Genomic DNA, 27,746 nt, shown 5'->3' with positions numbered 1-27,746 from the left:
ATTATAGTTCCCATAGGAATTGCAGCCTTGCTTTTCCAGGGTCCTGAAGAAACAAATCAGCCTGTTTATGAAGTCATATTTGCAAGCGTCTGTATAGCTGGATAATTTGGCAGATTTTTCAGGAGCCTTGGAAAGCTGGATAAGACAGCAGTACGTCAATGATAGGTGCGTACTATAATTTCCATCTGCTTCCGACAACTCTGTCATTTTTTTTTTAAATGCGTTCCCAATTTGTCTGCAAAGACTACATGACCCAAAATAACTCCCAGTTACAAATTGACAACCACAAATTAGGACTTCTTGTAATATTAAAGAAAAACATTTTTTTTCAACATTGCTAGAATAAAAAAAATTACAAATATATATTAATGACCATACAAATTAACAAATGTAACCAGTAGCAAAAACTTTCTGGTCAATAGGGGGTTAATAAACGAACAATAAATAAAGTTTACCTTTTTGAACATTACATCACGTGAAAAAAACAACTTTATTTACAAGAACTTTCAATAGTACTTTATTATACGTCTGCAATTGCGTCTGATAAAATACTCATGGGCGGCCATATTTCTGTAGCCTGTCGTAGTACCATTGTGCTGGAGGCCGGAGTTGCTAGAATAGAGACAGAAAGCTGACGTTCCATTTCATTCTCTAGTAAAATATATCGCGGCGTATTCTATCACGTGATGCGTGGCGAAGTGTGGGTTTTGCGCAGGCGCAGTTTTGCGGCTGCCTTCTGCCCCCGGTATCTGGCAGCAGTGTGATGGCTGAGGCGCAGGACTCGCTATGGGGGCTGGTGGAAGAGTTCGTGTCAGGACAGCAGGACAGTAAGACAGCGGAGGTGGCGGCAGGTAGGATAGGAAGCACATTGTACAGTCCTCATGGGTGAGGTGGGAGGAGGGGAGGTGTGACATGAGCCTGCAGGTCTGTGCATGGATGAAGACATGTGACTGCCTCATTATTTACATGCACATTGTCCTGAGGAAACTCCATAGCCCTCGTATGCCCTCATTACAGCTGGTGAGCATGCCCGCTGCAAACTTTATGCTGTTTATTTACGACTTAAAGGGCATGTCCATTTTGAACATCGTTATACAGAGGTTTTATGTCAATAAAGTGTAACCTTTGGTGAAGCAAAAAGTTCTGCAACTTTCTAATATACTTTGTGTCAATTCTTAATCATGTTCAAGTTTTCTGCTTGCTGTCAGCGAATGGAAACATTGATTTCTGGGACCCCCCCCCCCTTTAAAGCAAATACAAAATTTATTTCCTGCGCTATAGACAGCTAGTTGACCATATTCCTATAAAAAAATAAATGTCTGGCGGGCGGGTGACGTGTTTGTTTACCTCGCTTCCTGCTCAGACTACGTTTCCCAGGATTCCTTGGACACTATGCATCATGCATTAGGCTCCTCCCTGTCATACCTGTGTATCTCCCCACAAGAGCAAGCGCTGCTGCATCAACTACGTACATAGAGAGAACAGCGTGGACCGCGCAACATCACTAGTGACGCGCCATATACTAGGCTAGGACTATCGGCTCCTAGCTGTTGCGACTGGTATACGGCACGTCCCTAGAAGCTAAAGGAAATTGTCAGGCGTCGCATGACGAGAAACGGGACATTTTGGAAAGAGTAAACCACTTATAAAGTTAGTGTGGGGGAGAAATAAAAGTTTAAAGGCTATGTAAACCTTTGTAGACTTTTTTTTTTTTTAACATAATGTATTATGGTGTTTAATGCAACCTTGGAACTGGTTTTTATTGAAAAAAAAAAAAAAGCTTTTACTTTTTGAGATACAGCTTCTATGTATCCTGGATACATAGAAGCTGTATATTTTGCTGAAACCAAAATCTGAGGTCAGAGGCACTGACGACTTCGGTGACAGCGGGTCAGACACGCAGGATCCAACTGTTATCGATCACATCTAAGTTATAAACTGTCAGAGACGCGCAGGACCCCCTGTCACCGAAGCCATCAGTCCCCCTGACCTCACAGATTTTGGTTTCAGCGCAAGATACGGCTTCTATATATCCAGGATACATAGAAACTGTGTCTCCAAAAAGGAAATTATTTTTAAAAAAAATAAAAACCAATTACAAAATTGCATTAAACATCATAATAAATTGTATTAGTAAAAAAAAATAAGGTGATGGGTATTCGGGTCCATGAACGTAAATGTGACCAGTATTGGTGTACATGAACTTGGATGTGATCGGTATAAGGCTATGTTCACACGCTTAACAAAAAACGTCTAACAATATGGAGCTGTTTTCTTTGGAGTCTATGAGAAAACGGCTCCAAAAACGTCCCAAGAAGTGTCCTGCACTTCTTGTGACGAGCCGTCGTTTCACGCGCCGTGTTTTGACAGCGACGCGTAAAATGGCAGCTCGTCTGCACAGAACATCGTAAGACCCATTGCAGGCAATGGGCAGATGTTTGCCGACGTATTGGAGCCGTCTTTTCAGGCGTAATTCAAGGCGTAAAACCCCTCCATTCCGCCTGAAAATAGTTTGTGTGCACATACACTTAGGGTTCATGTAACTGTAAATGAGGATTTTTTTTTTTCTTTCACTGATAGCAAGCAGAGATATTTAAAGCTGTGATTAGATAATGGGAAGGGGCATTATGCGCTTGGTCCCATTTTATGGCAGTCACGGTATACAGAAGTCCCTGAGATCAGATCAGTGATCGCTGCAGTGTATTTACTCTGTGTGGTGGTCTTGGGTTTCCTGCGTGACTACGCTGTGTAATTCACTTGCACAAGTGACAATCTACTTCCTGCACAACTGAAATAACAATAGTCTGTAATTAGGAACACAAAGCACTGACTTCTAGGTTCAGGCTTTGCTCCATTGGACGCCTATCACAGAGGTATTCCCTCTTCAGGGGGCTTTACAAGGGCAGATTTACAGCTGGTGACGAGTGCTGATCGATGATGATGATGACGTGTCAATCGGCGCTCGTTTGCTCCCTTTAGCCTGAGCAATGGTCGGTATGTAAGGAGACAAACGTTTGTTAATGATAGTAGAACACTCCTGTAATATGGTATTGTATGATGGCGCCATACACGGCACAGAGTTACTACCGTACAATCTGGGTCATTGGATCTCTCCAATTTCTTTGGGATCTGCCGACAATCTGTGTACAGGGACAGCCTGAATGTGTGATTCTAACTTGTCCGATACGGTTTCCTCCAGAGATAAGTGGCGCCTTCTATTGGACTAACGTGTGTTTAGCGGCTTTGCTTGCATTCTTATGGTTCAGTCTTTTGTGTGGCTGAATGAAAGTGTCCTGCTCGCCCTCCACTGTATAACAGCCTATGTGAAAATAAATGTGCTTTAGTTAGAGTTCTCCTTTAAGCTGAAGACATATGCCAAGTTTACAGTGCAAGCCCCAGCCCAGAGGCCTCTGATCGTTGGGGTTCAACCATTGGGACCACACTGATCCCGAGAACTATTGTCTGGTCCCCCATTATTAGATGTTTCCATAACCGTCAGATCCACTAAACATAATAGATTGACATGCCATACATAGTTATGGTGGGGAAGACTCCTTTAATTTTTCTTAGTATAAGGCGGAGTTCACACGGGGTGCACTGTGGTGCAGTTTTTCGCCCGGAATGTCTTCTGCAGAAAACTGCAGCATAACCGGCCTGAAGCCGGCCTTCTGGGATGACGTTCCATCTCATGTGACTGCTGCTACAGCCCGTGATTGGCTGCAGCGGCGGTCACATGGGATGAAACGTCATCCTAGAAGGCCGGCCTTCTGACGTCATCCAGGCCGGCCTCCTGGGATGATGTTTCATCTCATCTGACCGCCACTACAGCCTGAGATATAAGAATTTTTTTTTTCAGGGTTGCGTTTTTTGCGGAGAAATCGCTGCGAATCCGCCGCAAAAAAAATCAATAATAAAAAAATTAAAAAAGCAACAGCTGCTATTTGTTGCGGGTTTTACCTCCCCATTGAATTCAATGGAGAAAACCTGCCATAAACAGCGTATACTCAATTATAATTGACCTGCTGCGGATTAAAATTCTGCACCGCATGTCCATTTCTGAGCGTTTTTTTCCGTATATACGAAGCGTGTAGACGAGATTTGCTCTGCTGCTACTGTATTTGCTGGGGATTTTCCGCAACGAATTCCGTTGCGGAAAATCTGCAGTATTTACGCAACGTGTGAACTGTCCCTACGTAAAATTGCTGTGTACGTACTGGGCTGCATTGTCCCATTTACGGACTATATCTGAAGTCTTCCAGTCCAGTAATCGCAATCTGAGATGATTGCAGCGACGCGTGAACCAGTTACTTTGATAAAATGTGCGCAGGCCGGTTATGCCGTTTTTTAATACGGGTTTATCTACGGCTACAAAGTAAAGATACAAGTCACATCTGGCTCCGCGAGAAGTAATCCGCTGGTCATAGTGTCACGTGTCGGCTCCGTGCGTGTGGGAAGTCATACAATCTGCTATTTGAGGATCATATCACAAGTATGTAATTACCATATTTATAAGGCAGTTTGACTAGAAGGGGATTAATTTTTTATTTTATTCCAGCGTTTCAGAACATCGATAAAATATGTCCCTGCTAAATGATGTCATCGCAGAAGAGCTTTGTTTTGCAGATTGCAATGTTTGCTTAGGTTCTGGATTTAACCCCTTAGTGACCAGCCCATTTTAGGCCTTAATGACCAAGCTATTTTATTCGTTTTTCTATAGTCGCATTCAAAGAGCTATAACGTTTTTATTTTTTCGTCTACATAGCTGTATGAGGACTTGTTTTTTGCGGGATTAGTTGTGCTTTTTAATGGCACCATTTTTGGGTACATATAATTTTTATATTAACTTTTATTAACCTTTGTGGGGGGGATTATAACAAAAAAACTGAAATTCCACCATTGTTCTATGCGTTTTTAAATTGACGCCGTTCACTATGCGACGTAAATAACACGTTACCTTTATTCTATGGGTCGGTACGATCACGGCGATACCACATATGTGGAGGTTTTTTTATGTTTTACGACTTTTGCACAATAAAAACACTTTTGAACTAAAATTATTTGTTTTTGCATCGTCGCTTTCCAAGAGCCGTAATTTTTTTATTTTTCCATCAATGTAGTGATTTTTTGGGCTTGTTTTCTGAGGGACAAGACGTAGTTTTGAATTGTACTGTTTTGGGGTGCATGGGACTTATTGATTCATTTTTATTATGACTTTTTTGGGGGGCAATGGAAAAAAATTGCAATTTCGCCATGGTTTTTTGCGTTTTTTTTTTTACGGTGTTCACTTTGCGGTTTAAATTACATATTAACTTTATTAATGGAGTCATTACGGTCGCGGCGATACCACATATGTGTACTTTTTTTTTTTTTTTTACACTTTTACTAAATAAAACCACTTTTTATGGAAAAAAATGTTTTTTTTTTTTTTTTTACTGTACTTTTTATTCATAATCTTTCACTTTGATGACTTATTTTATTAGTCCCACTAGGGGACTTTACTGTGCGATGTTCCGATCGCTGCTATAATGCTCTGGTATACTTCGTATACCAGAGCATTATTGCCTGTCAGTGTAAATCTGACAGGCAATCTGTTAGGACGTGCCTCCGGCGCGTCCTAACAGGAATATGTTCAGGGCAGACCTGGGGGCTTTTATCAAGCCCCCGGCTGCCATGACACCCCATCGGAGACCCGCGATTTCATTCGCGGGCCGCCGATGGGTGACAGAGGGAGCGCACTCCCTCTGTAAACAAAGTTAAATGCCGCGGTCGCTATTGACGGCGGCATTTAACGGGTTAAACGGCCGCGATTGAAGTAAACTTCGATCCCGGGCGTTGGAGCAGGAGCTCAGCTGTCATCAGACGTGAAAAGGCGTCAGCCTAGCCTAAAGCCCATTAGTGACCGACGTAAAAAGGTGTATTAGTGGTCACTAAAGGGTTAAAGATTGTGGATCATGAGAATATTATGGAATTGCTAGTTGCGCAATTCCCTAACAAGGCCTACAACCTGTAACTCTCCAACAGTCTGGAAATTACAACTCCCAACATGCCCTGACAAACACATGTTGATTTGACATGGAACGAGGCCTTAATCCGCACAGGACGGAAATGCTGCTGATTTTTACGTGTGGATTTGCGCAGGTAAAATTTACAGCGGATTACAGTAGCAGAGACTTAACACATCTCATCCACATGCTACGAAAATTTTAGACACAAAATTTTTTAAGTCTGCGCAATGTCAATTCGATTGCGGCATGAGCATGAATTTGTTGCGGATTTTCCCCATTGCATCTAAACTGCAGGTAATTTAGTGTTGCGAATTTGCGCATCTCCCCGTGTAAACACAATGTGCTACTGACAACATGCACAGTGTATGAATGAACATATAAATGATCGCAACGGCAGTCGATATTTTCATTTTCACACCAGATGTAAAAAAACAAACCTGCGGCAAGAAAGTTCTCACATCACTTCTATCTTTACACTGCCTAATTTTGCACTATTCTTTATGAATCACACCGATTTGAGTTAATTTACCCCAATTTTGAACCACATTTATCATAAGTTTAACAGAAAAACTGTCCTTGTTCTCTAAAGCAACCATGACGAATCCGTCATAGATCCTGTAAAAACAAAAACCATGACGCCAGTGTGAACAGAACCAAAGAAATGAAAGTTGAGCTCTGATTGGTTGCTAAGAGCAACAGGGCCAGACAGGTTTAGTAAATAAGACCAACGATTCTTAGCAACGTGGCCCTGTTGCCCATAGCAACCAATCACTGCTCGGCTTTAATTATTAAACTACTCTGGAAAAAATGAAAGATGTGAGTGGTTGCTGTTGGCAACAATGTCCGTTTTTTTGGGGTTTTTCTTTTGTGTGTGTGGTTTTGACACCATTTGGAAAATCGGGGCAAAAAAGTGACAAAACCCCCCAAAAAATAAGTAAACGCTGAATAATATATATAATGTATATGACGAGTTTATCAAAATGTAAAAACTCATTCAAAAAACGCAATTTTAAGTGCGGATTTTATCTGCAGAATGACCTGGATTTTCTGCATCAAATTACGCAACGTGTGCGGGTAGCCTTATTGTCGTATCATTGAGAATGCAGCCTATGAAAATGGCGATCTCGCTGGTTCCTTATAAATTGTACTATTGTCAACGTGTATTGAATAAGGTCACAAAATGGCGCCTGTTTGTAATTGGCTCCTATAGACGTATTTATTGGCCTGTGTCTCACGCGTGACATCCCAGGTGGATGAGACATAATGGAGCCGGTATCCTCCATCTGTCTGGCTCCTTTGTGCAAACAGCTAATGTGCTAGTACAAAAGGTAACCCACACCGCGGCGGTCTATGAGCGGCGGCGCGCTGAGCGCAGGAACACAATCTGCTAATTGTTAATGAAAAGGCGGCTGCACGTTGCTCTCACGATTTGCATTTCCAGCCTAACCTACGTAATAGAGCTAATTACTGTACATTGCTTATAGGGGTACAAGATGTAATTTATAAAGTAAAAAAAAAAACAATGGGGGAGATATATCAAAACTGGTGCAAAGCAGTAGAGTAGTTACCCATGGCAACCAATCAGATTCCACCTTTTATTTTTCAGGAGCCTTCTGAAAAATGAAAACAAAAACCTGATTGGTTGATGAAAGCAGTAACCGGATTGGTTGCCATGGGCAACTACTCCACTTTTCCTTTGTACCTTTTTTGACAAATGTCCTCCGTTGTTGTTTTTTTTTTTTTTTAAGAAAATAAAGTTTTTGGTTTACTGTTTTATAATTGCGGTGAAGGGCCTGGATAGAGGTTGTCAACCAGAATGGAAAAGGCATCCTCCCTCCATGCCACCGACCGTAATGTATAGGACAATGGGCTCCATCCTGTAGGACTCCACAACTACAACTGCCAGCATGTCTTAAGGGCATGTTCACACGCAGTGACCAAGAACGTCTGAAAATACGGAGCTGTTTTCAGGCGAAAACCGCTCCTGATTTTCAGACGTTTTTGTAGCAACTCACGTATTTTACGGCCGTTATTGGAGTTGTTTTTCAATGGAGTCAATGAAAAACGGCTCCAAAAACGTCCCAAGAAGTGATATGTACTTCTTTTCGACAGGCGTCTTTTTACGCGCCGTATTTTGACAGTGATGCGTAAAATTACAACTCGTGGGAACAGAACACCGTAAAAGCCATTGCAAGCAATAGGCAGATGTTTGTAGGCGTAATGGAGCCGTTTTTTCAGGCGTAATTCCAGGCGTAAAACGCCCAAATTACGTCTGAAAACAGTGCGTGTGAACATACCCTAACAGACATGTCCGCTATCGGGGTATGTTAGGAGTTGTAGTTTTGCAATAATTGGTGCACCGCAGGTCTGAGACGGTGACTCCCCCCCCCCCCCCCCCTCTGACACCTATATGACCTAAAAGGACATATATGGACCGGGGTTGTCTTCATGAGACAAACCAGAAAGTCTGATAGTCCGGCATAAGTTTCCAGTATGTGGAAGGGGCAATGAGGAGGTTTCTCTGACTGAAATATAACATTATAGTTGCGGATTTTGTTGTGTGTGAGAATGAGATTGTCTTTGCTCTGACCATCTGATAATCCGGCACCTTTTAGGTCCTGGTAATGCCGGTTTAAAGGAATTTTACTGTAATATGATATTGATGTGTACAATATCTGTTCTATATATTGGAAAGGGGTTTGTATTTTCTTGAATAGACTTTCAGGCACTGTTGCCTTTGAGACGAGCAGCTGTAGTGTATTGCGTTTGACATCTACACGTTAAGGGTATGTTCACATGGCTTATTTTCGGCCGTTTTTCGGGCCGAAAACGGGCGAAAAATTGGAAGCAGAACGCCCCCAAAACATCTGCCCATTGATTTCAATGGGAAAAACGACGTTTTGTTCCCACACAAACGGCCGCGTAAAAAAAACGTCCGCGAAAAAGAAGTGCAGGTCCCTTCTTGGGACGTTTTTGGAGCCGTTTTTCGTAGACTCTATATTGAAAACAGCCGTAAAAAAGCCGCGAAAATCGCAAGTGGCTTAAAAAACATCTGAAAATCAGGAGCGGTTTATCTTTGAAAACCGCTCCATATTTTCAGACGCTTTTGGTTAAGCGTGTGAACATAGCCTAAGACTGGCCCTAGACATTGGATGTATGTCAGCCGAACCCGCCGATTTAAGTGAGACCAGACGACCATCTAACTTGTATGGCGGCCTCCCGACACTCACCTGACGGCAGATGTCTGACGAGAGGAGGGTCGGTAATGTTGAATTTCAACATGCCGATCCTTTTGTCTGTTATTAGTTAAGCTGGTAGGATCTTGCGAGTTGAGCGTGCGTACGTATGGGGCTGTCGTGAGGAATAGCTGTCAGCCGAACGAGCGTTACGTCGACCGCTATCTAAAATGTCTGGCCAGCTTAAGATTGCAATCGTGGCTGCATTTTTAGTCCGTTTTTTGGCAAAAACAGGAGCGTAAAACCTTCTATAGGCCTCGTGCACATGGCGAGGTTTGAACGGCAGCCCTCGGAGAGCCATATGTGCCTACGTATAACTTTGTAATAGTGCATGTGGTGGAACGTCCCACAATTTTGGCATCTGGAAGTCCAGGACTGGCCCATACATTGCTACAGGTGACATATTATGGATCTGTATTCATGCACCGCTACTCTGATTGGGTCCACTTCTGTATTTGGTGAGTAACCTATGGCTGGCCATTAAAGGGTAAATTTACCCAGATCCCATCTGCATGCTGATCTTCATTTAGGGGATACTGGTTGTTAAAGGAACACTCCAGGCAATGCTATAATGCTGTGTCTGGTGCGGAGACTGAGGGGGCGGAGCATGACACAGAGGTTTATACAACACCTGGTCAAATCACTAAAGGCGTTATTAAAACGAGTGTCTTGCAGATTTTTTAGCAAACTAGATCTTGAAAAGGTAACGGAATATATCAGAAAAATGCAGAACTTTCCGTTATATAATGTATTACAACCTCTATATGTTACTTGTATCACACTGGGAGTAGTAGTCCAGGGCTTAGTTATATGATTGTTTCTTTACGCGCTGGAGTCCTGACTTTGCTGTCTGTTTTTCTTGCAGGTGTGAAGGATGGGGTGTTCACGGTCTTGCAGGTGGTGGAAGCTCTGGGGTAAGGCATGCTATGGGTATGATTTTATATCTTTTGTGATAATGGTTTATGGGGGCAGATATGAAGTATTGGTCATTAAATCTGTAAATTCCGCTTAAAATCCCTGTGTTGTCTTTTATTTTTCTGCCTCCGTGTTACATTGGTGTAATAGATGCTGTATAGTGGTGTCAACCTATAATGACCGCCATTACAGAGCCCATATAGGTCAATACCAATCTTTTCACAGACTGAACTAGGGCTGGGCAATTCATCGAAAAATAACCAAAACGGAAATTCAGTGCAATTAATCGATGTCACTTTGTGCATTTAGTTTTTTTCAATTATGTTTATTTATTTTAAATTTCTTTGGGCATTATACTGTGGGGAGGGAAGCTATAGGGGGCATTATACTGTGTGGAGGGCAGATATAGGGGGCATTATACTGTGCAGAGGCAGCTATCAGGGGCATTATACTATGGGAAGGGAAGCTATAGGGTGCATTATACTGTGCAGAGGCAGCTATTAGGGGCATTATACTGTGGGGAGGGCAGATATAGGGGGCATTATACTGTGTGGAGGGCAGATATAGGGGGCATTCTACTATGGGAAGGGAAGCTATAGGGTGCATTATACTGTGCAGAGGCAGCTATTAGGGGCATTATACTGTGGGGAGGGCAGCCATAGGGGGCATTATACTGTGTGGAGGGCAGATATAGGGGGCATTATACTGTGCAGAGGCAGCTATCAGGGGCATTATACTATGGGAAGGGAAGCTATAGGGGGCATTATACGGTGTGGAGAGCAGATATAGGGGGCATTATACTGTGTGGAGGGCAGATATAGGGGGCATTATACTGTGCAGAGGCAGCTATCAGGGGCATTATACTATGGGAAGGGAAGCTATAGGGGGCATTATACTGTGGGGAGGGCAGATATAGGGGGCATTATACTGTGCAGAGGCAGCTATCAGGGGCATTATACTATGGGAAGGGAAGCTATAGGGGGCATTATACTGTGCAGAGGCAGCTATTAGGGGCATTATACTGTGGGGAGGGCAGCTATAGGGGGCATTATACTGTGTGGAGGGCAGATATAGGGGGCATTATACTGTGCAGAGGCAGCTATCAGGGGCATTATACTATTGGAAGGGAAGCTATAGGGGGCATTATACGGTGTGGAGAGCAGATATAGGGGGCATTATACTGTGTGGAGGGCAGATATAGGGGGCATTATACTGTGCAGAGGCAGCTATCAGGGGCATTATACTATGGGAAGGGAAGCTATAGGGGGCATTATACTGTGCAGAGGCAGCTATCAGGGGCATTATACTATGGGAAGGGAAGCTATAGGGGGCATTATACTGTGCAGAGGCAGCTATTAGGGGCATTATACTGTGGGGAGGGCAGCTATAGGGGGCATTATACTGTGTGGAGGGCAGATATAGGGGGCATTATACTGTGCAGAGGCAGCTATCAGGGGCATTATACTGTGGGGAGGGCAGCTATAGGGGGCATTATACTGTGGGGAGGGCAGCTATAGGGGGCATTATACTGTGTGGAGGGCAGATATAGGGGGCATTATACTGTGCAGAGGCAGCTATCAGGGGCATTATACTATGGGAAGGGAAGCTATAGGGTGCATTATACTGTGCAGAGGCAGCTATTAGGGGCATTATACTGTGGGGAGGGCAGCTATAGGGGGCATTATACTGTGTGGAGGGCAGATATAGGGGGCATTATACTGTGCAGAGGCAGCTATCAGGGGCATTATACTATGGGAAGGGAAGCTATAGGGTGCATTATACTGTGCAGAGGCAGCTATTAGGGGCATTATACTGTGGGGAGGGCAGCTATAGGGGGCATTATACTGTGTGGAGGGCAGATATAGGGGGCATTATACTGTGCAGAGGCAGCTATCAGGGGCATTATACTATTGGAAGGGAAGCTATAGGGGGCATTATACGGTGTGGAGAGCAGATATAGGGGGCATTATACTGTGTGGAGGGCAGATATAGGGGGCATTATACTGTGCAGAGGCAGCTATCAGGGGCATTATACTATGGGAAGGGAAGCTATAGGGTGCATTATACTGTGCAGAGGCAGCTATTAGGGGCATTATACTGTGGGGAGGGCAGATATAGGGGGCATTATACTGTGTGGAGGGCAGATATAGGGGGCATTCTACTATGGGAAGGGAAGCTATAGGGTGCATTATACTGTGCAGAGGCAGCTATTAGGGGCATTATACTGTGGGGAGGGCAGCCATAGGGGGCATTATACTGTGTGGAGGGCAGATATAGGGGGCATTATACTGTGCAGAGGCAGCTATCAGGGGCATTATACTATGGGAAGGGAAGCTATAGGGGGCATTATACGGTGTGGAGAGCAGATATAGGGGGCATTATACTGTGTGGAGGGCAGATATAGGGGGCATTATACTGTGCAGAGGCAGCTATCAGGGGCATTATACTATGGGAAGGGAAGCTATAGGGGGCATTATACTGTGCAGAGGCAGCTATTAGGGGCATTATACTGTGGGGAGGGCAGCTATAGGGGGCATTATACTGTGTGGAGGGCAGATATAGGGGGCATTATACTGTGCAGAGGCAGCTATCAGGGGCATTATACTATTGGAAGGGAAGCTATAGGGGGCATTATACGGTGTGGAGAGCAGATATAGGGGGCATTATACTGTGTGGAGGGCAGATATAGGGGGCATTATACTGTGCAGAGGCAGCTATCAGGGGCATTATACTATGGGAAGGGAAGCTATAGGGGGCATTATACTGTGCAGAGGCAGCTATCAGGGGCATTATACTATGGGAAGGGAAGCTATAGGGGGCATTATACTGTGCAGAGGCAGCTATTAGGGGCATTATACTGTGGGGAGGGCAGCTATAGGGGGCATTATACTGTGTGGAGGGCAGATATAGGGGGCATTATACTGTGCAGAGGCAGCTATCAGGGGCATTATACTGTGGGGAGGGCAGCTATAGGGGGCATTATACTGTGGGGAGGGCAGCTATAGGGGGCATTATACTGTGTGGAGGGCAGATATAGGGGGCATTATACTGTGCAGAGGCAGCTATCAGGGGCATTATACTATGGGAAGGGAAGCTATAGGGTGCATTATACTGTGCAGAGGCAGCTATTAGGGGCATTATACTGTGGGGAGGGCAGCTATAGGGGGCATTATACTGTGTGGAGGGCAGATATAGGGGGCATTATACTGTGCAGAGGCAGCTATCAGGGGCATTATACTATGGGAAGGGAAGCTATAGGGTGCATTATACTGTGCAGAGGCAGCTATTAGTTGCATTATACTGTGGGGAGGGCAGCTATAGGGGGCATTATACTGTGTGGAGGGCAGATATAGGGGGCATTATACTGTGCAGAGGCAGCTATCAGGGGCATTATACTATTGGAAGGGAAGCTATAGGGGGCATTATACGGTGTGGAGAGCAGATATAGGGGGCATTATACTGTGTGGAGGGCAGATATAGGGGGCATTATACTGTGCAGAGGCAGCTATCAGGGGCATTATACTATGGGAAGGGAAGCTATAGGGGGCATTATACTGTGCAGAGGCAGCTATCAGGGGCATTATACTATGGGAAGGGAAGCTATAGGGGGCATTATACTGTGCAGAGGCAGCTATTAGGGGCATTATACTGTGGGGAGGGCAGCTATAGGGGGCATTATACTGTGTGGAGGGCAGATATAGGGGGCATTATACTGTGCAGAGGCAGCTATCAGGGGCATTATACTGTGGGGAGGGCAGCTATAGGGGGCATTATACTGTGGGGAGGGCAGCTATAGGGGGCATTATACTGTGTGGAGGGCAGATATAGGGGGCATTATACTGTGCAGAGGCAGCTATCAGGGGCATTATACTATGGGAAGGGAAGCTATAGGGTGCATTATACTGTGCAGAGGCAGCTATTAGGGGCATTATACTGTGGGGAGGGCAGCTATAGGGGGCATTATACTGTGTGGAGGGCAGATATAGGGGGCATTATACTGTGCAGAGGCAGCTATCAGGGGCATTATACTATGGGAAGGGAAGCTATAGGGTGCATTATACTGTGCAGAGGCAGCTATTAGGGGCATTATACTGTGGGGAGGGCAGCTATAGGGGGCATTATACTGTGTGGAGGGCAGATATAGGGGGCATTATACTGTGCAGAGGCAGCTATCAGGGGCATTATACTATTGGAAGGGAAGCTATAGGGGGCATTATACGGTGTGGAGAGCAGATATAGGGGGCATTATACTGTGTGGAGGGCAGATATAGGGGGCATTATACTGTGCAGAGGCAGCTATCAGGGGCATTATACTATGGGAAGGGAAGCTATAGGGGGCATTATACTGTGCAGAGGCAGCTATCAGGGGCATTATACTATGGGAAGGGAAGCTATAGGGGGCATTATACTGTGCAGAGGCAGCTATTAGGGGCATTATACTGTGGGGAGGGCAGCTATAGGGGGCATTATACTGTGTGGAGGGCAGATATAGGGGGCATTATACTGTGCAGAGGCAGCTATCAGGGGCATTATACTGTGGGGAGGGCAGCTATAGGGGGCATTATACTGTGGGGAGGGCAGCTATAGGGGGCATTATACTGTGTGGAGGGCAGATATAGGGGGCATTATACTGTGCAGAGGCAGCTATCAGGGGCATTATACTATGGGAAGGGAAGCTATAGGGTGCATTATACTGTGCAGAGGCAGCTATTAGGGGCATTATACTGTGGGGAGGGCAGCTATAGGGGGCATTATACTGTGTGGAGGGCAGATATAGGGGGCATTATACTGTGCAGAGGCAGCTATCAGGGGCATTATACTATGGGAAGGGAAGCTATAGGGTGCATTATACTGTGCAGAGGCAGCTATCAGGGGCATTATACTGTGGGGAGGGCAGCTATAGGGGGCATTATACTGTGTGGAGGGCAGATATAGGGGGCATTATACTGTGCAGAGGCAGCTATCAGGGGCATTATACTATTGGAAGGGAAGCTATAGGGGGCATTATACGGTGTGGAGAGCAGATATAGGGGGCATTATACTGTGTGGAGGGCAGATATAGGGGGCATTATACTGTGCAGAGGCAGCTATTAGGGGCATTATACTGTGGGGAGGGCAGCTATAGGGGGCATTATACTGTGTGGAGGGCAGATATAGGGGGCATTATACTGTGCAGAGGCAGCTATCAGGGGCATTATACTATTGGAAGGGAAGCTATAGGGGGCATTATACGGTGTGGAGAGCAGATATAGGGGGCATTATACTGTGTGGAGGGCAGATATAGGGGGCATTATACTGTGCAGAGGCAGCTATTAGGGGCATTATACTGTGGGGAGGGCAGCTATAGGGGGCATTATACTGTGTGGAGGGCAGATATAGGGGGCATTATACTGTGCAGAGGCAGCTATCAGGGGCATTATACTATTGGAAGGGAAGCTATAGGGGGCATTATACGGTGTGGAGAGCAGATATAGGGGGCATTATACTGTGTGGAGGGCAGATATAGGGGGCATTATACTGTGCAGAGGCAGCTATCAGGGGCATTATACTATGGGAAGGGAAGCTATAGGGGGCATTATACTGTGCAGAGGCAGCTATCAGGGGCATTATACTATGGGAAGGGAAGCTATAGGGGGCATTATACTGTGCAGAGGCAGCTATTAGGGGCATTATACTGTGGGGAGGGCAGCTATAGGGGGCATTATACTGTGTGGAGGGCAGATATAGGGAGCATTATACTGTGCAGAGGCAGCTATCAGGGGCATTATACTGTGGGGAGGGCAGCTATAGGGGGCATTATACTGTGGGGAGGGCAGCTATAGGGGGCATTATACTGTGTGGAGGGCAGATATAGGGGGCATTATACTGTGCAGAGGCAGCTATCAGGGGCATTATACTATGGGAAGGGAAGCTATAGGGGGCATTATACTGTGTGGAGAGCAGATATAGGGGGCATTATACTGTGTGGAGGGCAGATATAGGGGGCATTATACTGTGCAGAGGCAGCTATCGGGCATTATACTGTGTGGAGGGCAGATATAGGGGGCATTATACTGTGTGGAGGGAAGATATAGGGGGCATTATACTGTGTAGAGGGCAGATATAGGGGGAATTATACTGTGTGGAGGGAAGATATAGGGGGCATTATACTGTGTGGAGGGCAGATATAGGGGGCGTTATACTGTGTGGAGGGCAGCTATAGGGGGCATTATACTGTGCAGAGGTAGCTATCATGGGCATTATACTGTGTGGAGGGCAGATATAGGAGGCATTATACTATATGGGGGCATTATACTGTGTGGAGGGCAGATATAGGGGGCATTATACTGTGTGGAGGGCAGATATAGGGGGCATTATACTATATTGGGGCAGTATACTGTGGGGGCGTTATACTGTGTGGAGGGAAGCTATATGGGGCATTATACTGTGGAGGGCAGATATAGGGGGCATTATACTGTGTGGAGGGCAGCTATAGGGGGCATTATACTGTGTGGAGGGCAGCTATAGGGGGCATTATACTGTGTGGAGGGCAGCTATAGGGGGCATTATACTGTGGAGGGCAGCTATAGGGGGCATTATACTGTGGGGGGAAGCTATAGGGGGCATTATACTGTGTGGAGGGCAGATATAGGAGGCATTATACTGTTCAGAGGCAGCTATAGGGGGCATTATACGGTGTGGAGGGCAGATATAGGGGGCATTATACTGTGCAGAGGCAGCTATAGGGGGCATTATACTGTGTGGAGGGCAGATATAGGGGGCATTATACTGTGCAGAGGCAGCTATCAGGGGCATTATACTGTGGGGAGGGAAGCTATAGGGGGCATTATACTGTGTGGATGGCAGCTATTAGGGGCATTATACTGTGGGGAGGGCAGATATAGGGGGCATTATACTATATTGGGGCAGTATACTGTGGGGGCATTATACTGTGTGGAGGGAAGCTATATGGGGCATTATACTGTGAGGAGGGAATATATAGGGGGCATTATACTGTGTGGAGGGCAGATATAGGGGGCATTATACTGTGTGGAGAGCAGCTATAGGGGGCATTATACTGTGTGGAGGGAAGCTATAGGGGGCATTATACTGTGCAGAGGTAGCTATCATGGGCATTATACTGTGTGGAGGGCAGATATAGGGGCATTATACTATATTGGGGCAGTATACTGTGGGGGCATTATACTGTGGGGAGGGAAGATATAGGGGGCATTATACTGTGTGGAGGGCAGCTATAGGAGCATTATTATGTGTAGAGGGCAGTTATGGGAGGCATTTTACTATGGAGGGCAGTTATGGGCGCATTATACTGTGTGGAGGCATCTATGGACGCAGTGTCAGGGAGTATATTGTATACAGCAGGCTCAGGAGATAAATATTAATTCAATGGCATAGCATGCAAATAAGGGGTGTGGTATGCAAATTTGGGGTGTGGCCTAAATAATCATTTATTAATCGTAATCGAGGTGATTTTGATTTAGGTGATCGCCCAGCCCTACCGTGAGCGGCATATAAAACTGCATTGTTTTGCAGCGTGATCTCGTCCTGCTCCCTCTCCTACTGTTCTGTGTACGCGTCACAGTATTTCTCGCATTATATTTATGAACCGGGTCGCTCATGACGCACTGAACTATCGTTTTTTTGCGGTACTGCGGTCCAGTAAATGTTGACTTTTAAAAGGAATTCTCCAATTAGTACTATTTCAAAGGAAAACCTTTAGTACATTTTAGCATTGCAGCTCCGCTCTGTGAGCAGGGCGTGCTCTGACTCCTCCGATGGTCAGGTAGAGGGGTTGTCGTGCGCCTGGAGTGACATGTAGGCGGCTGGATGTGATCTTGATGTGACAAACAGGCTGCAAGACTAGCAAATGTTTTTGTAAACCAATATCATGGAAATTGGGTTTTCCGGGCACATCTTTTTGACTGGCGATCCTTTTTATAAGGGTTGTCCATGTGCCCTAATAGTCTTAGGACCCCTTTCTATTAGCAAGCATTGGAGGGCTGCTACAAGGAGCTGTAGTGGACTTGTACAACCGTATATCACACGGTCACGTAATAACTTCCAGCGGTTTGTGTTGCTACTTTGTGCAGGAGCTGCATGAGATAAAAGCTGATCGCTGGTGGTTTTAGCAGCCTAAGTTCCCGTTCACATCTGCCTTGGAGACATCCTTTAGGGACCTCTGTTGCAGATCCAGCCGAAAATGCCAGAAGCACGCTGCGCTATTGTTTCTGCTAAAACCATTGACACCCAGATGGAAACCCAATGGAAACCTTTAAAAGCAATGGATTCCATTGGCTTTGGGTGGTGGTCGTCGTACAACGGAATCGGCGCTACCAGTATTTTCTTTGTTCCGCTCTTCTGACAGAGCAGAATGGGAATACCAATGCAGATGTGAACAGGTTCTTACCCCGGGCAACAACTCGTCGTTGTAGGGAAGTAGCTCATAGTTGGACCCTCTTAGGTTACCACTGACATTCGCTGCTTTTGGAAACGCAGAGCTCATTGCTTACGTTGTTTTTATTTTTTTCAATTTACACTCAGGTCCTGTCTGGCAAACCCTGAACCCAGAACCAGAGGGCGAGGAGTACAGCTCCTTTCACAGGTCTTGTTGCAGTGTTATGCCAACCTGAAAGAAAAAGAAGGTACGGTGAGACCTCTTCATCCCACAGGAGCCCTCCAGAGCATCTCTCTCGTTCTAGACCTCCATCAGGACACATTGTAATTTGCTGGGATGATTCCTCTGCGTTACAACAGATGTTTGGATTGATTTAAAAGCCATTATGTTCCTTTGTAATTGTCTGTTAATGGGCACGTCCAGATGTTTTTAATCGGTGTACTGGTCCTGCTGGTATGAATTCTGCTCATTGTGCGTTGGCATCAGAACAATAGCACATGAAGCCCTAAGCGAGCGCAGCAAAAATGTGTAAAAAAAAAAGCTGAATATGAAATGAATAAACTTAAACGCAGCAGTAGTCTTAAAGAGGCTCTGTCACCACATTATAAGTGCCCTGTCTCCTACATAAGGAGATGGGCGCTATAATGTAGGGGACAGCAGTGCTTTTTATTTAGAAAAACAATCTATTTTTACCACGTTAGGAGCGATTTTAGCTTTATGCTAATGAGTTTCTTAATGCCCAAGTGGGCGTATTTTTACTTTAGACCAAGTGGGCGTTGTACAGAGGAGTGTATGACGCTGACCAATCAGTGACCAATCAGCGTCATGCACTTCTCTCCATTCATTTAGACTGCTAGATCACTATGTGCTGTCTTATACTGACATATTAACATTACTGAAGTGTTTAGACAGTGAATAGACATTCCTTCCAGCCAGGATACGATGTCTATTCACAATCCCGATACTTTGGTTACGTTTCTGTGGGACTTACAGCAGAGTAAGTGTAATCTCGCGAGATCTCGCTGTAAATGACAGGTTACAGCGAGATTACGCTTTGCTCTGCTGTAAGTACCAAACAAACGTTAACGAAGTGCAGGGATTGTGACTAGACATCACGTCCTGGCTGGAAGGAATGTCTATTCACTGTCTAAACACTTCAGTAACGTTAATATGTCAGTATATGACAGCACATAGTGAATAACGCAGTGTCATTATGCGCTGACTAAATGAATGGGGAGAAGTGCTGATTGATTTAACAGTTGCTAAAACAGCCGTCACCCGCCATGTATGGTGCCGGCTCAGCAGGGGTAGCTTATCTTGAAGTAGCGCACATCTGACGTAACTGTACGTCGGGTGTCGCCAATAGGTTAAAGTGAGTGGCACCTCCATGCAATATTGTAGATATACCACCCCCAGACGAAGGCATTAGCGCAGAAACGCGCGTTGGGGCGGACGTTTGCTGTGCTCTCTACTCCTGAATCTATCATGGGAATGTTGCATCCCTGTAGTTTACTTTAATACTTTTTTGTGTGTTATCACCTTACCTTTTCTTGTTGTTTATATGCACTTCATAAACTTACCTTATTACCACCTTACATTACATATACGTCCATTGATAGGTGTGCCATCGGCACAAATTTTTCATTATTTACTTGTGAGACGCATGGCCAATCGTCGGTCTATGGATTCTTTTATTTATTGTATGTCATTATGTTATTTCAATAAAGTATTTTTCTATTTTTGCATACTTTCTCGTTTCTCGGCATCTTTTTCTTCTAGGTTATATAGAATATTGTAGATATAACACATCCTAAAATATAAAATGGTCTGAAGATGTTCTTAACATCTGTAGTTGTTAATAAACTTCTCCCACAAGGGTTCTCATCTGTTTTTCTAGACTTGAACGGTAGATCTGCCTCATCTTCCCCTGCTTTTATTTTGCGGCCTGATTTGGAATATTTGCCGTTCAAGATTATTATGGGAGCTGTAATGCTTGAGTACGACTCAATTATTGATGATTTTTATATATTATCTTTTTATTAGTGAAGGTCCTAGTTGTGTTTTATGAAAACAGATTGAAGGACCACCACGTCATTACCCCACATGTCCTCCACGGACTCAAGGCACTGGTAAGTCTGCTTGTATGCCATCTTCTTTCTATGCCAGCAAAGCAATTAGCCCTTTAAATGTAATGATTGTTAGACATCAGTATCCCTTCACCTGCATATAGAAATCTCTATTAATCGATCTGAACCATCAGGGTAACAGCCAGGGGGAGCTGGAGATATGACGGCCACTGCTCTGAGTCAGATAAGATCTGAGAGGTTGCTGCTTCCCTGCCTCCCCCACACGCAGCAATTACCTCTGTCCCCAAAACATAATCACATTGATGGCCTATCCTTAGGTACAATTTAACGGACTGAGCCGCAGAACCAGGTATAGCTGCACGTATGCATGCACAGCTTTGCCTGGAAAAACATTGAACGGGCCTGGTGCTCCAGTGTTGTGATCGGTGGTGATCAGACCCGCACCGATCACATAGCCTAAGGATATGCCATCAATGTGTATTCGCAGAAAATCCCATTGATCCCACCTGAGGTTGTCCTGATGGTTTAATTAACAACACTCACATTCTTTATGCTAAAACTGATATATGCCACCTAATCACGTGTTTTGTTTGGTAGAGTATGTCCGTGGTCTTCCCTCCTGGCCTAGCAGTGTCCATGCTAAAATCCATATTCCAAGAGGTTCACGTTCAGGTAAATAAAATAAATTTTAAAAAAAATAAAATAAAAAAAAAAAATAAAAATTATATATATATATTGCTCTTCCATTATTAAGTTGTGCGATGTTTTACTTGAGAGCGATCGGCTTCTTGTTTCTTTTCTTGTTTTTCAGTCTCTAATGCAGCTTGACCGTTATACCGTCTATATGATCATCACCAATTTTATGAACAACCGTGAACAAGGTATTAACATAGAAATCCATACGTTATTTAACCTGCAGACCAGTTACAAATTTATTTGTGTCAAAGTTATTCTATGACAGTGATTGATTTCTCAAGAAAAAATACTGATACTCTTGTATTACAAATACAATGGAAGGCTGTGCACACATTATTTACTTGGTTGCAGCTCCAACTAAAGCCTCACTGGTGGGCCAGGCTGCCTTTTCTTGGGCTTTTTTTCTTGCAAATGTGCAGTCTACTGCAGAGTCATGACCACACGATGTCACACTTAATGGCAAACATGTAGATCCATGCACTGTAGTACTGACTACAACACCGTCCATGTGTATGGCTGAGTCTGATACTACAGCTGTGCCCTATTCACTTAAAGAGGCTCTGTCACCACATTATAAGTGCCCTGTCTCCTACATAAGGAGATGGGCGCTGTAATGTAGGTGACTAATGCTTTTTATTTAAAAAACCGATCTTTTTTCACAACGTTAGGAGCGATTTTGGTTTATGCTAATTAGCTTTCTTAATGCCCAAGTGGACGTACTTTTACTTTCGACCAAGTGGGCGTTGTACAGAGGAGTGCATGACGCTGACCAATCGGCATCATGCACTCCTTTCCATTCATTTACACTGCACTAGCGATATAGTTATATCACTATGTGCAGCCTCATACACAAGCCCTAACATTACTACAGTGTCCTGATAATGAATACACATGAAATCCAGCCTGGACGTCATGTGTACTCAGAATCCTGACACTTCTGAATCTTTTTTGTGAGATTCCAGCAACGGATACGAAATCTCGCGAGATTACGAGGTAAACGAGATTTCGTATCCGTTGCTGTAAATCTCACGGAAAAGATTCAGAAGTGTCAGGATTCTGAGTACACATGACGTCTAGGCTGGATGATCATGTGTATTCATTATCAGGACACTAGTAATGTTAGGGTTTGTGTATGTAGCTGCACATAGTGATATAACTATATCGCTAGTGCAGTGTAAATGAATGGAGAGGAGTGCATGATGCCGATTGGTCAGCGTCATGCACTCCTCTGTACAACGCCCACTTGGTCGAAAGTAAAAGTACGCCCACTTGGGCATTAAGAAAGCTCATTAGCATAAACCAAAATCGCTCCTAACGTTGTGAAAAAAGATAGTTTTTTTTAAATAAAAAGCATTACTGTCACCTACATTACAGCGCCCATCTCCTTATGTAGGAGACAGGGCACTTATAATGTGGTGACAGAGCCTCTTTAAATGGTGCTGACCTGCAACACCAGACACTTTCATGGATGACCATGTCTGTGACGGTGCTGCAATAAAGCATTGTGGCTCCCTCCTTTCTGTTGATCAGTGGGGATGAGACCCCCAAAGATCACACATTGATGACCTATCCTGAGGAAAAGCTGGAAAACCCCTTTAACTGGCCTTTGAAGTGAGATTGCAACCTGCCATCAAATGCATCAGTTTTAGGACGGTATTTTAGCGCAATAGCAGAACACACCTAGACAGCCATGCAAATATCAGATGCAAAATTGAAATGCCTTCGTGGGTGCTATTTTGAAATATATAATTGGTTGCAAATCTGCAGTTTGTAACAAACTTCAGATTAGAATCTACTACTGTTTTTTTCAACAGATTGTTCTTCCGTCTAATAGACCGAATTGCGAATCAGCAAAATGTTATACTGTCCCTGGCAGCTAGCTCAGATTTATGGTCATCTCGAGTCAAGAGCTACATAGATTGTTGTCACTCTATGTTGACATTGCATCCCATTATACCTGTTTATATATATATATATATATATTATAACAATCTAAACCATTTAAATATCTCACCGTAGAGCTAAAGAGTCTTGGAGCAGATTTCACATTTGGGTTTATTCAAGTCATGGATGGAGAAAAGGATCCAAGGAACCTTCTGGTGGCCTTCCAGATTGTGCAGAACATCATTACAAAGAGCTATACTCTTGGTAAGATAACCTCTAGTATGGTTATGGGACTTTCCATGAAGATGATACAACGCACCACTTTATTCCGTTTGGAAGTTTGAGGCAGATTTTCCTCTCCCTGCACGCCGATTTTCGCAGAGTGCCATTGAGCGCCGCGGGCATAAAACACCACGAAATATGCTTTCTCTGCCTCCCATTGAAGTCAATGGGAGGTCAGAGGCGGAAACGCCCGAAGATAGGGCATGTCGCCTCTTTTTCCCGCGAGGCAGTTTTACTGCTCGCGGGAAAAAGACGCCGACGCCTCCAATTGAAATCAATGGGAGGCATTTTCGGGCCGTTTTTGACGAGTTTTGTGACGCGGTTTCCGCGTCAAAAAACCTCGGCAAAATACTCCGTGTGAACATAGCCTAAAGGGAATGTGTCACTAGAAAGTTGTTCTTTTTTTTTTCAGTTAAACAATTAGTATTTAAGTGATTACACATTGTTTAAATTTTTTAAATTTTTTCACAAGTCAGAAATGTTATAAATTAGAATCTAATTTATAATATTTCCTATGTGCTGGCCACTAGAGGGAGCAGTTCCCAAAATTGCAGCATGGTCACTGTGGTAAAGCAACCTCATTGATTTATGCTGCAAATTTGGTGTGGACACACTTTCCTCTAGTGTCCTCACACAATCCCCCCTCCCTTCTTCTGGCTAGTACCAGCAGAAGGAAGGGTTTGAATGTCTTCAAACCTCCTACACTGTGTGCCGCCATCTTATGAGCGACTGCACAGTGTAGGAGGATTAGATACAGTGCTCAGCAGACAGTATAACACGAACATATTAAAACACATCACATACACAAACATAAATTACCTTCTCCTGCCGCCGCCTCCGCTCCTATTCCTTGTGCCTTCGCTTTCTTGAACATATGGCCAGAAGCCGCGGCCGGAAGTCGTCATTTTACTGTCCGGCAGCGGCTTCCGGTCCACAAGAAAATGTAGCCGGATTTCGCTCTGCGAATGAGCTTCGTTTTGGTCTGTGTGGGAGCGGCGCATGCGCCGTTCCCACACAGACGGCGTACGCTTCAGAGAATGGAACGGCTCCCGTTCGCATTCTCTATGGGGTTGTATGTGCCGTATTGCATCTCTCTATGTGTCGTTAATCGACACATACAGACATGAAAAAAAAAAATGGCAGCCCCCATAGAGAAGTAAAAGTAAGAACAAAGTAAAAAGTAGAACATGAGAACACAAATAAATAAAATTTGTTAATATCATATTAAAAGCAATATGATAAAAAGGGGGTTTGAAATGCTGTATTGGAGTTAATGGATGGGATGTACTCCATTCAGGACTCTCCTCTATGAGCCAGAGCAAATATTAGCTACATAGAATCTCTCCCTCTCTCTGGAGGACCCAGCACGTTTATTCGATACATTGAATTAAATAAGAATTATGTAATGCTTCATTCCTCCTGTGGTGGTGCTGTAGAGGAATTTAACCTTTGCTGCCGGCGACCCGACCATACTGATTGCAGCTGATCACTGTGCGCACAAGCAGCGGGATAATCTTCTCATCAGGGTACTTTCCAAACCTGATCACCTATTTAAGCTGACCATACACATCAGATAATTGTTAGCGGATCCCACAAATTCCAGCGGGATCCACTGACATGGTTCACGCTAGCCAATCATTCTTAAGAAGAACAGATTTGTCAATAACCAGGTTTTGTGTGCCTTTATTTAATGGGCAAAGCACCTGTGAAATACACACTTCCAATCTCATCTCCTTAATCCACTAACGACCAGGCCTATTATGGTCTTAACCCCTTAAAGACCAGGCCAATTTTGGTATTTTTACTCTTTGCATCCAGGCAGTCATAACTTTTATGTTTTGTATGACATAACTGTATGAGTCTTTGTTTCTTGCGGCATGAGTTGTACTTGATGTAGGTAAAACATTTTGGTAAGTATACACTGTTTCATTTCTATAAATTTTTATTTTGGCAAAAATGCTGGGAAAAAAAAAGCAGTTCCGCTTCATTTTTTAAATTTTTTTTTTTTTTTTTTACATTATACACCGATCATCATAATGAGGCTATACATTTTTTTGTGCAGGTTGTATTTTTTATTTAATTGTAATGTATATATATATATATATATATATCTATCTTAGTATGTCCTAACTGCAGGAAATATGGCCAGGCAGCCCTGGGGTCCTTTAATGGACTTTGGGCTGTCTAGATCCCTGTGACGTTCTCAAAGGGGGGATCTCACTTTTTTTCTTTTAAGGGGTTAATGGCAGAAATTAAAGGTACCTCTGATCTTCGCTGTTAGAGTTTATTTCAGCTGTTATTTTGATCGCACGGGCACACTTGTTGTACCCACGTGATCAGCAGGACGAATATGCTCGTCCTGATGCGGCAGCGTCCAGCCGCTCATGGTTCGCATACTCGTTCTTAGTCGGCAATCGGTTAAAGGCTCTGGTATAAGTGATTTTTCCTTTCTTATATTAGTTCCTTATAAAAATTATGTTTTTCCTTTCTCTAGGTCCATTTGTGGAAGAATTATTTGAAGTGACGTCCTGTTATTTCCCCATTGATTTCACCCCTGTAAGTTTCCACTGCTCTGATTTATTTAGTCACCATTTTGCTTTTGGAATCTGGTCACATATTTGGTTCTTTTGTAGCCACCGAACGATCCACATGGGATTACGAGGGAAGATTTGACATTGGGCCTTCGTGCTGTGCTGTCGTCTACTCCTCGATTTGCCGAGGTATTTCCTTTTAGTCTTGGTATGAATGTGAGGCCACTCATAGTGAGCGACTTGCACTGGTTTTGCCATGCGGCACGGTTTTATCAGCTTTAACATGTCTTTGCTGTAAATACTGGCGCAAGCAAAGAATGCAAAACTGGCGATTTGTCGTAAAATCAAAATCGGTTAAGTTTTTTTTTTTTTACTGCAGCACATCCGCACATTGGCCATTTCATGTGGCCTCGTCCTTGCATAGCAGATTAATGCATTTTGTGAAACCACAGCCCACCAGCCTTAGTGCAGTCTTAATTTACCAGCATGGGCCAGATTTAATAATGTATTTATGCCCGGTGCAACTCCTTTATCAAGACCGACATAGATGAACAGGGCATCACGCTGCACGGGGGAGACTGGCACTACATATGTACAGTGCGTTAGAACTAATAAATCTCCACCTTTAGTGTATATGCCTAGGATAATAATCTCAAAGGAAGGTTGTTGTCAATAGGCGCATAGCCTTATGTTACATACATACATACATACATACATACATACATATATATGTATGTATGTATAAAATAAGAGAGTTTGATCTGTACATTCCAGCAAAATTAAAAAAACGAGTATACATGTGCAACAACGCGCGTGACTGCAGATCAATAGAAAAGATGGCGACCGCACACTAGGAGACACTAATGCCACCTAAACACTATATATAAATAAATATACATTGCTATTGAAGTGAGGTTCTTAGCGCACATTTTGATCAAATTGTGTAAGCCCGCCTGCCACGACACGGGGGTAGTGACTGCCACCATTGTTGATCTTTCACTCCTCCTGTTCTGGCCTGGGGGGGATTATAAATAGTCTAATGCTGGTAACTACCATCCCCAGGTATATGCAGGCTTCGTCCCAGAACTAGGTGTATAAGCAGAGTAGGAACCCACCTTATAAGTGAGGACGCGTTGTCGTGGCAGGTGGGCTCACACAACTTGATCAAAACGTGCCCTAAGAACCTCACTATTGTAAGTAGATTCAGCAGCAGTGCATGTTTATTTATGTATAGTGTTTAGGTGGCATTGGTGTTCGCAGAGTGCTGTCAACATTTCCTTGTCATGTGAAATATGTATATATATATAGATAGAGGATGTATACTTTGCTCATTACTTGAATAGGTTTTCTTACTTTTGCTTTCATGTGATCCATTCTTGTTTTGCCAAGAAATATGGCGTCTAGCAACATCATCCCTGACCTGATACAGCGGTGTCCGGTCATCTGTCCCCAGCCTAAATAACTCTGATACCCTCTAAATATAGCTATTTTAATAGAGGAATACTAATGGATGGATGTCCGTGTTTTACAGTTTCTGCTTCCACTGCTGATTGAGAAAATGGATTCTGACATACAAAGTGCCAAATTGGACGCATTGCAAACATTGGTGAGCAAACATTAGCGGAAAGTTTAAAGTCTAAACTATACAACTTGTCAATGTTTTACATTAGTGTAGAGGTAAAGATAGGAGAGAATACTACAAACATTACACACAT

The 27,746-nt window shown here is 44.0% G+C and overlaps 1 protein-coding gene across 2 annotated transcripts in view; it reads left to right on the top strand.

Moving 5' to 3' along the window:
* The first annotated feature begins 676 nt into the window (after positions 1-676).
* Positions 677-27,746, top strand: part of MMS19 (MMS19 cytosolic iron-sulfur assembly component) — a 49,602-nt gene continuing 22,532 nt past the window's right edge. The window contains exons 1-10 of one of the 2 annotated variants that reach the window (XM_075843046.1): positions 677-851; positions 10,107-10,155; positions 18,698-18,798; positions 20,595-20,680; positions 21,236-21,310; positions 21,450-21,519; positions 23,354-23,482; positions 25,995-26,056; positions 26,134-26,220; positions 27,563-27,637. In XM_075843046.1, the coding sequence (XP_075699161.1) occupies positions 764-851; positions 10,107-10,155; positions 18,698-18,798; positions 20,595-20,680; positions 21,236-21,310; positions 21,450-21,519; positions 23,354-23,482; positions 25,995-26,056; positions 26,134-26,220; positions 27,563-27,637 (822 nt within the window). In that variant the 5' untranslated portion in view covers positions 677-763. Of the gene's footprint in view, positions 852-9,632; positions 9,700-10,106; positions 10,156-18,697; positions 18,799-20,594; positions 20,681-21,235; positions 21,311-21,449; positions 21,520-23,353; positions 23,483-25,994; positions 26,057-26,133; positions 26,221-27,562; positions 27,638-27,746 lie in introns of those variants that run through there. The other variant, XM_075843047.1, reaches the window with a different exon arrangement.

This window comes from Rhinoderma darwinii, chromosome 11 (assembly GCF_050947455.1).
Source record: "Rhinoderma darwinii isolate aRhiDar2 chromosome 11, aRhiDar2.hap1, whole genome shotgun sequence".
NCBI lineage: Eukaryota > Metazoa > Chordata > Amphibia > Anura > Rhinodermatidae > Rhinoderma > Rhinoderma darwinii.
The sequence above is the reverse complement of the archived record's forward strand: the minus strand, read 5'-3'. Positions and strand labels throughout refer to the sequence as shown.